This window comes from Oncorhynchus gorbuscha, unplaced genomic scaffold (assembly GCF_021184085.1).
Source record: "Oncorhynchus gorbuscha isolate QuinsamMale2020 ecotype Even-year unplaced genomic scaffold, OgorEven_v1.0 Un_scaffold_1427, whole genome shotgun sequence".
Classification (NCBI taxonomy): Eukaryota; Metazoa; Chordata; class Actinopteri; order Salmoniformes; family Salmonidae; genus Oncorhynchus; species Oncorhynchus gorbuscha.
In genome coordinates, this window is record NW_025746210.1 from 72,066 (window position 1) to 85,759 (window position 13,694).

At 41.9% G+C, this 13,694-nt stretch overlaps 1 protein-coding gene across 1 annotated transcript; it reads right to left on the bottom strand.

Annotated features, from left to right (window-relative positions):
* Positions 1–253: 253 nt before the first annotated feature.
* LOC124022791 (neurensin-1-like) lies at positions 254–5,574 on the bottom strand. Its single transcript, XM_046337475.1, has 3 exons — positions 5,358–5,574; positions 1,340–1,614; positions 254–1,083 (listed from the first exon to the last, which is right to left on the bottom strand). Exons 2-3 carry the CDS (start codon positions 1,523–1,525, stop codon positions 685–687), a joined length of 585 nt encoding a protein of 194 aa, XP_046193431.1. The 5' UTR covers positions 1,526–1,614; positions 5,358–5,574; the 3' UTR covers positions 254–684.
* Between the last annotated feature and the right edge of the window lie 8,120 nt (positions 5,575–13,694).

Below are 13,694 nucleotides of genomic sequence, written 5' to 3' on the forward strand. Positions count from 1 at the left end.
AAGTACCCCATGTGGATAGGATAAGTACCCCATGTGGATAGGATAAGTACCCCATGTGGATAGGATAAGTACCCCATGTGGATAGGATAAGTACCCCATGTGGATAGGATAAGTACCCCATGTGGATAGGATAAGTACCCCATGTGGATAGGATAAGTACCCCATGTGGATAGGATAAGTACCCCATGTGGATAGGATAAGTACCCCATGTGGATAGGATAAGTTCCCCATGTGGATAGGATAAGTACCCCATGTGGATAGGATAAGTACCCCATGTGGATAGGATAAGTACCCCCTGTGGATAGGATAAGTACCCCATGTGGATAGGATAAGTACCCCATGTGGATAGGATAAGTACCCCATGTTGATATGATAAGTACCCCAGGGTGAGACCCACTGCTCTATACAGTGAGTCTGTTAGTTTCTTGGTCTAGGTACATGATTGTAACCCAGTCAGTAGATTTACATGAAAGGAGCTGTGTGATTCCTCCTGCAGCCTTAATTACACAGCATCACATGGAAGGAGCTGTGTGATTCCTCCTGCAGCCCTGAGTGTAAGTGCTGGAAACACAGGGTTTGTAAGGAGTAGTACTAAGATGACATAAGCTGACCTTTAGAAGGGTTAGGAACAGGGACACATGAACACCACTGAAAATCTACCTCTCACTACTACATTGACAACTGTTATGTCTCTGAGTTGGGCTGGACACTTTGCACTTTAGACAGGGTGACGGGGATCTTACTCTCCCCCGGAGTAGGGGCTCTGGTGACAGGATGGACCGTATTCTGGATATCAACCAGCCTCTCCTTAAACTTCTGCTGCAGGTACAGCTCCTCCTTGGAGTAGCTCTTAGAGAAGGCCGAGAGGAGGAGACCTACGGCCATCAGGCCGCCGCCCACGCAGAACAGAACGGCGCCCGTCAGCTTGCACACGTCCAAGGCTCGGTTGAAGAGGACGGCGTGGCTGTCCACGAAGAGGAGCTCGTCTTCCCCGAACGCTTCGATCTTAGTTGGGGTGGCGTAGCCCACCAGTAGGACAATGAGGCCTGTCACCAGAATCAGGGTTCCTAACGCTAGACAGACCTGAGGGAGGGAGAGACAGGATCAGGGTTCCTAACGCTAGACAGACCTGGGGGAGGGAGAGACAGGATCAGGGATCCTAACGCTAGACAGACCTGGGGGAGGGAGAGACAGGATCAGGGTTCCTAACACTAGACAGACCTGAACAGGCAGATGTTTACAGTAACCTGGCTCAATACACTACCCAGACCATGTCAGGATGTTTACAGCACCTTGACCCAATACCCTCCCGATATCTCTTCTCTCATATATATCATACCTTCCAGAGGACAGAGCTCCACCGACTAGGCGATCTCTGAATCTGAAAATCTTCGTCGCGTTCCCAGATGGAGGCAGTACACTCCTCGTAGAACTGGTGGAGGTATGATCTGACGCCGTACCTCTGGTCGTGCTGCGTCTGTTCAGCATAGTCTGACCCACACATCTCAGCACAGGCTGAAGCCATCCTGACCCTTTCACCTCAGCTCTGTCTAGAGAGAGAGAGAGAGAGAGAGAGAGCACCACACTAACCTCACACACACCGGGTGCCACTGCCTGCACACACACACGCACGCACGCACGCACGCATGCACGCATGCACCCACACACACACACACACACACACACACACACACACACACACACACACACACACACACACACACACACACACACACACACACACACACACACACACACACACACACACACACACACACACACACACACACACAGTTTTATTATGGGAGAGAGATACAATGCTTTATGATCAACCACAGTGTTGCTCCCATTTTGAATCACCTGCACTGTTCCTGTTCAGGATATCAGGTTGTGTTGCTGCCTGTGTTCAGGATATCAGGTTGTGTTGCTGCCTGCTACCTGTTCAGGATATCCTGTTCAGGTATGTGTTGCTGCCTGCTACCTGCTGCCTGCCTGCTACCTGTTCAGGATATCAGGGATATCAGGTTGTGTTTCTGCCTGCTGCTACCTGTTCAGGATATCAGGTTGTGTTTCTGCTACCTAGGATATCAGGTTGTGTTGCTACCTGCTACCTGTTCAGGATATCAGGTTGTGTTGCTGCCTGCTACCTGTTCAGGATATCAGGTTGTGTTGCTGCCTGTACCTACCTGTTCAGGATATTAGGTTGTGTTGCTGCCTGCTTGCAGGATGGTTGTATTGCTGCTGCTACCTGTTCAAGATATCAGGTTGTGTTGCTGCCTGCTACCTGTTCAGGATATCAGGTTGTGTTGCTGCCTGCTACCTGTTCAGGATATTAGGTTGTGTTGCTGCCTGCTACCTGCTACCTGTTCAGGATATTAGGTTGTGTTGCTGCCTGCTACCTGCTACCTGTTCAGAATATTAGGTTGTGTTGCTGCCTGCTACCTGTTACCTGTTCAGGATATTAGGTTGTGTTGCAACCTGCAACCTGCCTCAGGACCTCTGCAACCTGCAACCTGTTCAGGGTATCAGGTTGTATTGCTGCCTGCTACCTGTTCAGAATATCAGGTTGTGTTTCTACCTGCAACCTGTTACCTGTTCAGGATATTAGGTTGTGTTGCTGCCTGCTACCTGTTCAGGATATCAGGTTGTGTTGCTGCCTGCAACCTGCAACCTGCAACCTGTTCAGGATATTAGGTTGTGTTGCTACCTGCTACCTGTTCAGGATATTAGGTTGTGTTGCTGCCTGCTACCTGTTCAGGATATTAGGTTGTGTTGCTACCTGCTACCTGCTGCCTGCTACCTGCTACCTGCTACCTGCTGCCTGCTACCTGCTGCTATTGCTACCTGCCTGCAGAATATCTATTACCTGCTATCTGCTACCTGCTATCTGCTGCCTGCTGCCTATTACCTGCTATCTGCTACCTGCTGTCTATTACCTGCTATCTGCTACCTGCTGCCTATTACCTGCTATCTGCTGCCTGCTGCCTGCTACCTGCTATCTGCTACCTGCTGCCTATTACCTGCTATCTGCTACCGACAGCTGCTGCCTATTACCTGCTGCCTGCTACCTGCTGCCTATTACCTTCTACAGCTGCCTGCTACCTGCTGCCTGCTGCTGCCTATTACCTTGCTACCTGCTGCCTGCTGCTGCTACCTGCTGCCTGCTACCTGCTGCCTATTACCTTCTACCTGCTACCTGCTAGTTAACTGCTATCTGCTGAAGGATGCTACCTGCTACCTGCTACCTGCTGCCTATTACCTTCTATCTGCTGCCTAGTAACTGCTACCTGCTGTCTGCTACCTGTCTGCTACCTGCTGGATCTTATGTAGACTCTGAATGAGTAACACTTCTGTTATCTACATGTAGTCAGTGTTGAAGGATGTTATGTAGACTCTCTCTGAATGAATAACACTTCTGTTGTCTACATGTAGTCAGTGTTGAAGGATGTTATGTAGACTCTGAATGAATAACACTTCTGTTGTCTACATGTAGTCAGTGTTGAAGGATGTTATGTAGACTCTCTCTGAATGAATAACACTTCTGTTGTCTACATGTAGTCAGTGTTGAAGGATGTTATGTAGACTCTGAATGAATAACACTTCTGTTGTCTACATGTAGTCAGTGTTGAAGGATGTTATGTAGACTCTGAATGAATAACACTTCTGTTGTCTACATGTAGTCAGTGTTGAAGGATGTTATGTAGACTCTCTCTGAATGAATAACACTTCTGTTATCTACATGTAGTCAGTGTTGAAGGATGTTATGTAGACTCTGAATGAATAACACTTCTGTTGTCTACATGTAGTCAGTGTTGAAGGATGTTATGTAGACTCTGAATGAATAACACTTCTGTTGTCTACATGTAGTCAGTGTTGAAGGATGTTATGTAGACTCTGAATGAATAACACTTCTGTTGTCTACATGTAGTCAGTGTTGAAGGATGTTATGTAGACTCTGAATGAATAACACTTCTGTTGTCTACATGTAGTCAGTGTTGAAGGATGTTATGTAGACTCTGAATGAATAACACTTCTGTTGTCTACATGTAGTCAGTGTTGAAGGATGTTATGTAGACTCTCTCTGAATGAATAACACTTCTGTTGTCTACATGTAGTCAGTGTTGAAGGATGTTATGTAGACTCTGAATGAATAACACTTCTGTTGTCTACATGTAGTCAGTGTTGAAGGATGTTATGTAGACTCTGAATGAATAACACTTCTGTTGTCTACATGTAGTCAGTGTTGAAGGATGTAGTTGTATTGTTTGGTATTTTGTAAATGATGTGTAAGCAGGGCTTATCTGTGAAAGAGACCTTAATCAATTAAAATAGAGGTCAAATAAAATCGAATGTGCATATGGCAAAATAATGACTTTAAATATTCAGCATTTAGTATTATGCAAAATGCTAATAATGAGATATGCAGTATGTATAGTTTGTGTACTCATTGACAGTCTCTATCATACATAATAAATACGTCTCTGAAGAGCCCACAGCGTCATTTGTTCCAATCCAATGCGTTGATGAGTAATATTCCATGTAAACAGAAACCTAGTTGTCAAGTAAACAAACACAGCAGAAACGACAAAACGTTTCCGAAATATAATAACCTCTGTCATACCAATTATAAGGTCACGTGGATGCCAGTGGTCAAAACACCTGATCTTGTTTTGATCACGTTCTCTCCACCGATTGGAACCCAAACACATTCTAGAATCTCAAATAATTAACATTGAAACCGAAGAACACGAAGGAAAGTAACCCGGCGAAAATGCGAGAGAGATATATCGCTGTCCATGGTGCTGAATGTGAATCCGCTCTACCCAAGGAGGCGGACACGTAAGACATGACGCCATACTGCTCTGACACACACGTCCTTCCTTCGTCTCGCGTTCACAGTCCCCTTGAGACGTCTTTTATCTAAGATAATAGCATCAAACCATGTAATCGATTAGGCTACAAGCTGTTATCGTCAAAAGTAAACGGATTTGCTTTTGGATTCTAAGCCACACCAGGCGCGTGCTATAGGCTAAATAAAGTTGAGATTGGGAAGTCAACTGTCTATTTACAAAACTACAAACACTAGTGATCTGAGTCTGACAACAGGTCTTCTGTCTAGTTCTTTCAAAAATAAATACATAACTCGACAGTTAATCACACCCTAAATGTTGAGACAGTAGATCAAGACATTTTCTCATTTTAAAGGTTTACTTCCAGATGTTGAAAAGCCATACAGCTAATCATATTTCCACCACTATTATGTAATCCACATCAGATAGCCCAGTTTCCACTATAAACCCGTTTAAAAAAAAACCCGTTAAAGCGAATATCCGAGGGCATAGAAGGCTGAAATGTACCTGTCATAACCGGCTTGGAGAGTGATCACTCGCGGCTGTTCCTTCACTCAGGTCCCATCACTCTAGATTCTTAGCTCCGACAGTCGCCCTATCGATGATTCAGACTCACGCTGGCTTCTGCGCAGGCGTCAGATCCATGTCTTGTCGACTTGCCCATTAGAGAATAACAGTATAATGGCGTCATTTTTGTAGGCACGAACTCCGCCATGGTTCGTTGGACAAAGTCTATGGGAAATAAGTTTATTATTTTTTTGGATAAACGCTGAAACTAAGGTATGTGGTAAACACAGGCGTTTGAGATCTGATATGTTTTGTTCGGTGAGACAGTTTTCGTCAGTTTTTGTGAATTTTGAACCATTTATGTAATACAAAGAAACAACAACATATAAACGACATATAGGCTCATAATTCATAAAGGTCATGTTAGTTGACTGATATTACCTCGTCGAATTTATAAGATGTCCTAAGCCTGTTTTAACTGTCTTAACCTCAGACCTAATTTTCGCCGTTTATCCCCAGAAAATATTCTTTACCCATTAATTTCTCTCGAGGTTACTCATTTCCGGGTTTTAGGACTATCAGCCGGTGATCCCTGTGGCAGATAGAGGTGGGGCGGTGTGATGATTGGTTGCGAATGGAGGTAGTCTGGGTTCATAATTCTGATGTTTTGAGCAGTGGTCTCGAAGTGCTTATGCAGAAACCCAGCCTTAAAGAGCAAGCAATGCAGAGGCAGAAGCACATGCAACGTGTGTCTGATATCAGTGATTACATTTCAGATAAAAACTAAAAGTGGGTGCATATGAACAGCATAACATGGTGCTCAGTCCATATCTTATACGTGGAAGAGGATGGAGAAAATCAAACAATTATATTCAAATATTGTATGTGACGAGGTCTGAATCTGGGAATCTGGTGTACACTGACTGGGATAACCTGAATACCTAAAGCATTATCCTGACTGGGATAACCTGAATACCCAAAGCATTATCCTGACTGGGCTAACCTGAATACCTAAAGCATTATCCTGAGTGGGATAACCTGAATACCTTAAGCATTAACCTGAATACCTAAAGCATTATCCTGACTGTGATAACATGAATACCTAAAGCATCATCCTAACTGTGACAACCTGAATACCTCAATCCTGACTGTGATAACCTGAAGAACTAAAGCATTATCCTGAGTGGGATAACCTGAAGACCTAAAGCATTATCCTGACTGGGATAACCTGAAGAACTAAAGCATTATCCTGACTGTGATAACCTGAAGACCTAAAGAATTATCCTGACTGGGATAACCTGGATAACTAAAGCATTATCCTGACTGGGATAACCTGGATAACTAAAGCATGATCCTGACTGGGATAACCTGAATAACTAAAGCATTATCCTGACTGGGATAACCTGAAGACCTAAAGCATTATCGTGACTGGGATAACCTGAAGACCTAAAGCATTATCCTAACTGGGATAACCTGAATACCTTAAGCATTATCCTGCCTGTGATAACTTGAATACCTAAAGCATTATCCTGTCTGTGATAACCTGAATACCTAAAGCATTATCCTGCCTGTGATAACCTGAAGACCTAAAGCATTATCCTGACTGTGATAACCTGAATACCTCAACCCTGACTGTGATAACCTGGAGACCTAAAGCATTATCCTGACTGTGATAACCTGAATACCTCAATCCTGACTGTGATAACCTGAAGACCTAAAGCATTATCCTGAATGTGATAACCTGAAGACCTGAAGCATTATCCTGACTGTGATAACCTGAATACCTTAAGCATTAACCTGAATACCTAAAGCCTTATCCCGACTGTGATAACCTGAAGACCTAAAGCATTATCCTGACTGTGATAACCTGAACACCTCAACCCTGACTGTGATAACCTGGAGACCTAAAGAATTATCCTGACTGTGATAACCTGAATACCTCAATCCAGACTGTGATAACCTGAAGACCTCAATCCTGACTGTGATAACCTGAAGACCTAAAGCATTATCCTGACTGTGATAACCTGAATACCTCAATCCAGACTGTGATAACCTGAATACCTCAATCCTGACTGTGATAACCTGAAGACCTAAAGCATTATCCTGACTGTGATAACCTGAATACCTCAATCCTGACTGTGATAACCTGAAGACCTAAAGCATTATCCTGACTGTGATAACCTGAATACCTCAATCCAGACTGTGATAACCTGAAGACCTAAAGCATTATCCTGACTGTGATAACCTGAATACCTCAATCCTGACTGTGATAACCTGAAGACCTAAGGCATTATCCTAACTGTGATAACCTGAAGACCTAAAGCCTTATCCTGACTGTGATAACCCGAAGACCTAAAGCATTATCCTGACTGTGATAACCCGAAGACCTAAAGCATTATCCTGACTGTGATAACCTGAAGAACTAAAGCATTATCCTGACTGTGATAACCTGAAGACCTTAAGCATTATCCCGACTGGGATAACCTGAAGACCTAAAGCATTATCCTGCCTGGGATAACCTGAAAACCTTAAGCATTATCCTGACTGGGATAACCTGAAGAACTAAAGCATTATCCTGACCGTGATAACCCGAAGAACTAAAGCATTATCCTGACTGGGATAACCCAAGGACCTAAAGCATTACCCTGACTGGGATAACCTGAATCCTGACTGTGATAACCTGAAGACCTTAAGCATTATCCCGACTGGGGTAACCTGAAGACCTAAAGCATTATCCTGCCTGGGATAACCTGAAAACCTTAAGCATTATCCTGACTGGGATAACCTGAAGAACTAAAGCATTATCCTGACTGTGATAACCTGAAGACCTAAAGCATTATCCTGACTGGGATAACCTGAAGACCTAAAGCATTATCCTGCCTGGGATAACCTGAAAACCTTAAGCATTATCCTGACTGGGATAACCTGAAGAACTAAAGCATTATCCTGACTGTGATAACCTGAAGACCTAAAGCATTATCCTGACTGGGATAACCTGAAGACCTAAAGCATTATCCTGACTGTGATAACCTGAAGACCTAAAGCCTTGGTATTGGCTTGCATTGCTAACACAAATTGTCATGTCTCAGACAAGGTTATCGTTCACTGAACGACGTCCATTAAACATGCAGTGGGCTCTGAAATGATTGACACCCTTGATACAGATCAGCAATAATGACTGAGCTATATTGTATGCTCCAAAAATGTGGTGAATTATTTTATTTTATACTAATACAATTTATCGGAGAAAGAGATTTTGTTTAAAAATAAAAATAAATTTCTCCCAAAAAGGTAGGGGTCAAAATGATTGACCCCCCAGCTGAAGATTCTTATCAATAAAGTGGCCAAAAGTTGAGTATTTGGTCCCCATACTACTGACATGCAATGACTACATCAAGCTGGTGACTTTACATAGTGGTTGGATGCATTTGAACCTTTATTTAACAAGGCAAGTCAGTAAAGAACAAATTCTTATTTTCAATGACGGCCTAGGAACAGTTTGTTTTGGTTGTTTCTGATTGTTTTGAGCCTAATAGAAATTAATGATACAAATTAAAAGTCCACCTCTATTAAATATACCTGTATGACTCTATGATAATGACCACCTCTATTAAATATACCTGTATGGCTCTATGATAATGACCACCTCTATTAAATATACCTGTATGACTCTATGATAATGACCACCTCTATTAAATATACCTGTATGGCTCTATGATAATGACCACCTCTATTAAATATACCTGTATGACTCTATGATAATGACCAACTCTATTAAATATACCTGTATGACTCTATGATAATGACCACCTCTATTAAATATACCTGTATGGCTCTATGATAATGACCACCTCTATTAAATATACCTGTATGGCTCTATGATAATGACCACCTCTATTAAATATACCTGTATGGCTCTATGATAATGACCACCTCTATTAAATATACCTGTATGGCTCTATGATAATGACCACCTCTATTAAATATACCTGTATGACTCTATGATAATGACCACCTCTATTAAATATACCTGTATGGCTCTATGATAATGACCAACTCTATTAAATATACCTGTATGGCTCTATGATAATGACCACCTCTATTAAATATACCTGTATGGCTCTATGATAATGACCACCTCTATTAAATATACCTGTATGACTCTATGATAATGACCACCTCTATTAAATATACCTGTATGACTCTATGATAATGACCACCTCTATTAAATATACCTGTATGACTCTATGATAATGACCAACTCTATTAAATATACCTGTATGGCTCTACAGTAATGACCACCTCTATTTAATATACCTGTATGGCTCTACAGTAATGACCAACTCTAAAATATACCTGTATGGCTCTATGATAATGACCACCTCTATTAAATATACCTGTATGGCTCTATGATAATGACCACCTCTATTAAATATACCTGTATGGCTCTATGATAATGACCACCTCTATTAAATATACCTGTATGGCTCTATGATAATGACCACCTCTATTAAATATACCTGTATGGCTCTATGATAATGACCACCTCTATTAAATATACCTGTATGGCTCTATGATAATGACCACCTCTATTAAATATACCTGTATGGCTCTATGATAATGACCACCTCTATTAAATATACCTGTATGGCTCTATGATAATGACCACCTCTATTAAATATACCTGTATGGCTCTATGATAATGACCACCTCTATTAAATATACCTGTATGACTCTATGATAATGACCACCTCTATTAAATATACCTGTATGGCTCTATGATAATGACCAACTCTATTAAATATACCTGTATGGCTCTATGATAATGACCACCTCTATTAAATATACCTGTATGGCTCTATGATAATGACCACCTCTATTAAATATACCTGTATGACTCTATGATAATGACTCTATTAAATATACCTGTATGACTCTATGATAATGACCACCTCTATTAAATATACCTGTATGACTCTATGATAATGACCAACTCTATTAAATATACCTGTATGGCTCTACAGTAATGACCACCTCTATTTAATATACCTGTATGGCTCTACAGTAATGACCAACTCTATTAAATATACCTGTATGGCTCTATGATAATGACCACCTCTATTAAATATACCTGTATGGCTCTATGATAATGACCACCTCTATTAAATATACCTGTATGGCTCTATGATAATGACCACCTCTATTAAATATACCTGTATGGCTCTATGATAATGACCACCTCTATTAAATATACCTGTATGGCTCTATGATAATGACCACCTCTATTAAATATACCTGTATGGCTCTATGATAATGACCACCTCTATTAAATATACCTGTATGGCTCTATGATAATGACCACCTCTATAAAATATACCTGTATGGCTCTATGATAATGACCACCTCTATTAAATATACCTGTATGGCTCTATGATAATGACCACCTCTATTAAATATACCTGTATGGCTCTATGATAATGACCACCTCTATTAAATATACCTGTATGGCTCTATGATAATGACCACCTCTATTAAATATACCTGTATGGCTCTATGATAATGACCACCTCTATTAAATATACCTGTATGGCTCTATGATAATGACCACCTCTATTAAATATACCTGTATGGCTCTATGATAATGACCACCTCTATTAAATATACCTGTATGGCTCTATGATAATGACCACCTCTATTAAATATACCTGTATGACTCTATGATAATGATAAGTAGATGGTACAACCAGCCCTGACTGAATGTGTGTTTCCATAGGAACTAGGGATGTAATCGTGCCAATCCTCCCCAATGAGACAAGCAGTCCGATATCAACAGTTGATTGAGGCCCAGAAACAGGATAGAACAAGCAGTCCGATATCAACAGTTGATTGAGGTCCAGAAACAGGATAGAACAAGCAGTCCGATATCAACAGTTGATTGAGGCCCAGAAACAGGATAGAACAAGCAGTCCGATATCAACAGTTGATTGAGGTCAGAACAAGCAGTCCGATATCAACAGTTGATTGAGGTCCAGAAACAGGATAGGCAGTCCGATATCAACAGTTGATTGAGGCCCAGAAACAGGATAGAACAAGCAGTCCGATATCAACAGTTGATTGAGGCCCAAAACAGGATAGAACAAGCAGTCCGATATCAACAGTTGATTGAGGTCCAGAAACAGGATAGAACAAGCAGTCCGATATCAACAGTTGATTGAGGCCCAGAAACAGGATAGAACAAGCAGTCCGATATCAACAGTTGATTGAGGTCCAGAAACAGGATAGAACAAGCAGTCCGATATCAACAGTTGATTGAGGCCCAGAAACAGGATAGAACAAGCAGTCCGATATCAACAGTTGATTGAGGTCCAGAAACAGGAGAGAACAAGCAGTCCGATATCAACAGTTGATTGAGGCCCAGAAACAGGATAGAACAAGCTGTGAGATCCCCTTTGCAACACCTCTCTGTTTTTGGACAAGATCTTGGACATGTTTCTAAATAATGATGTAAGAGTCAAACAACTCCTATAAAGGAGAATGGACTGGAATTAAACCACCGATCAGGTAGGATTTTACACACAACAACCTTTCCTTACATTCTACAAAGTGGACATCTTCCATTGATTCTCAAACCCCGGACAAAATCCTCTGAAATCATTTCCTGTCAGCTTATTTATAGCTTCATTTTATTATTTATTATATTTTTTTATATATTTTATTTGATTATATTTTTACTTGGCAAGTAAGTTAAGAACATATTCTTATTCACAATGACGGCCTAGGAACAGTGGGTTAACTGCTTTGTTCAGGGGCAGAACGGCAGATTTTTTTTACCTTGTCAGCTCAGGGGATACGATCAAGCAATCTTTTGCTTACTAGCCCAACGCTCTAACCGCTAGACTACCTGTCGCCCGTTGTGAGGGCGGACCAGGCTGTCTTAGATCTGAAATGAGTCATCTGTGTGAGTCACACTGCATCTTGGTCCACGGAACACTTCCAGCCTCTGCAATTAACATGGAACACTGAACAACACTGCTACCAGGAAGACAACACTGCTACCAGGAAGACAACACTGCTACCAGGAAGACAACACTGCTACCAGGAAGACAACACTGCTACCAGGAAGACAACACTACTACCAGGAAGACAACATTGCTACTAGGAAGACAACACTGCTACCAGGAAGACAACAGTGCTACCAGGAAGACAACAGTGCTACCAGGAAGACAACAGTGCTACCAGGAAGACAACACTGCTACCAGGAAGACAACACTGCTACCAGGAAGACAACACTGCTACTAGGAAGACAACACTGCTACCAGGAAGACAACACTACTACCAGGAAGACAACACTGCTACTAGGAAGACAACACTGCTACCAGGAAGACAACACTGCTACCAGGAAGACAACACTGCTACCAGGAAGACACCACTGCTACCAGGAAGACAACACTGCTACCGGGAAGACAACACTGCTACCGGGAAGACAACACTGCTACCAGGAAGACAACACTGCTACCAGGAAGACAACACTGCTACCAGGAAGACAACACTGCTACCAGGAAGACAACACTGCTACCAGGAAGACAACACTGCTACCAGGAAGACAACTTACATGTTAATAACAGATGCAGGAAGTGTTCCGTGGACCAAGATGCAGTGTGACTCACACAGATGACTCATTCAAATTTAAGTTCCCTCACTATCAACACACATTGTCTGCCTGGGGTCAATACTATCCTACCAGCCTTGTTCACACACAATCTCTACACATTGTCTGTCTGGGGTCAATACTAACCTACCAGCCTTGTCCACCCTCACAATCACTACACATTGTCTGTCTGGGGTCAATACTAACCTACCAGCCTTGTCCACCCTCACTATCAACACACATTGTCTCTCTGGGGTCAATACTATCCTACCAGCCTTGTCCACCCTCACTATCAACACACCTTGTCTGTCTGGGGTCAATATAATCAAATCAAATCAAATCATACAACAGGTTTAGACCTTAAAGTGAAACGCTTACTTACAAGCCCTTAACCAACAATGCAGTTTGAAGAAAATACAAACAAAAAAGTAAGAAAAAAGAAAAACAAATCATTAAAGAGCAGCAGTAAATAACAATAGAGAGATTATATACAGGGTGTACCGGTACAGAGTCAATGTGGAGGCTATATACAGGGGGTACCGGTACAGAGTCAATGTGGAGGCTATATACAGGGGGTACCGGTACAGAGTCAATGTGGAGGCTATATACAGGGGGTACCGGTACAGAGTCAATGTGGAGGCTATATACAGGGGGTACCAGTATAGAGTCAATGTGGAGGCTATATACAG

Bases quoted from the DNA above. Each gene is read 5' to 3' on its own strand.
- LOC124022791 (XM_046337475.1), bottom strand. From the start codon at position 1,525: ATGGCTTCAGCCTGTGCTGAGATGTGTGGGTCAGACTATGCTGAACAG. The intron at 1,084-1,339 runs GTATGATATATA...TCCCTCCCTCAG, and splicing joins GGAGCTCTGTCCTCTGGAAG to GTCTGTCTAGCGTTAGGAAC.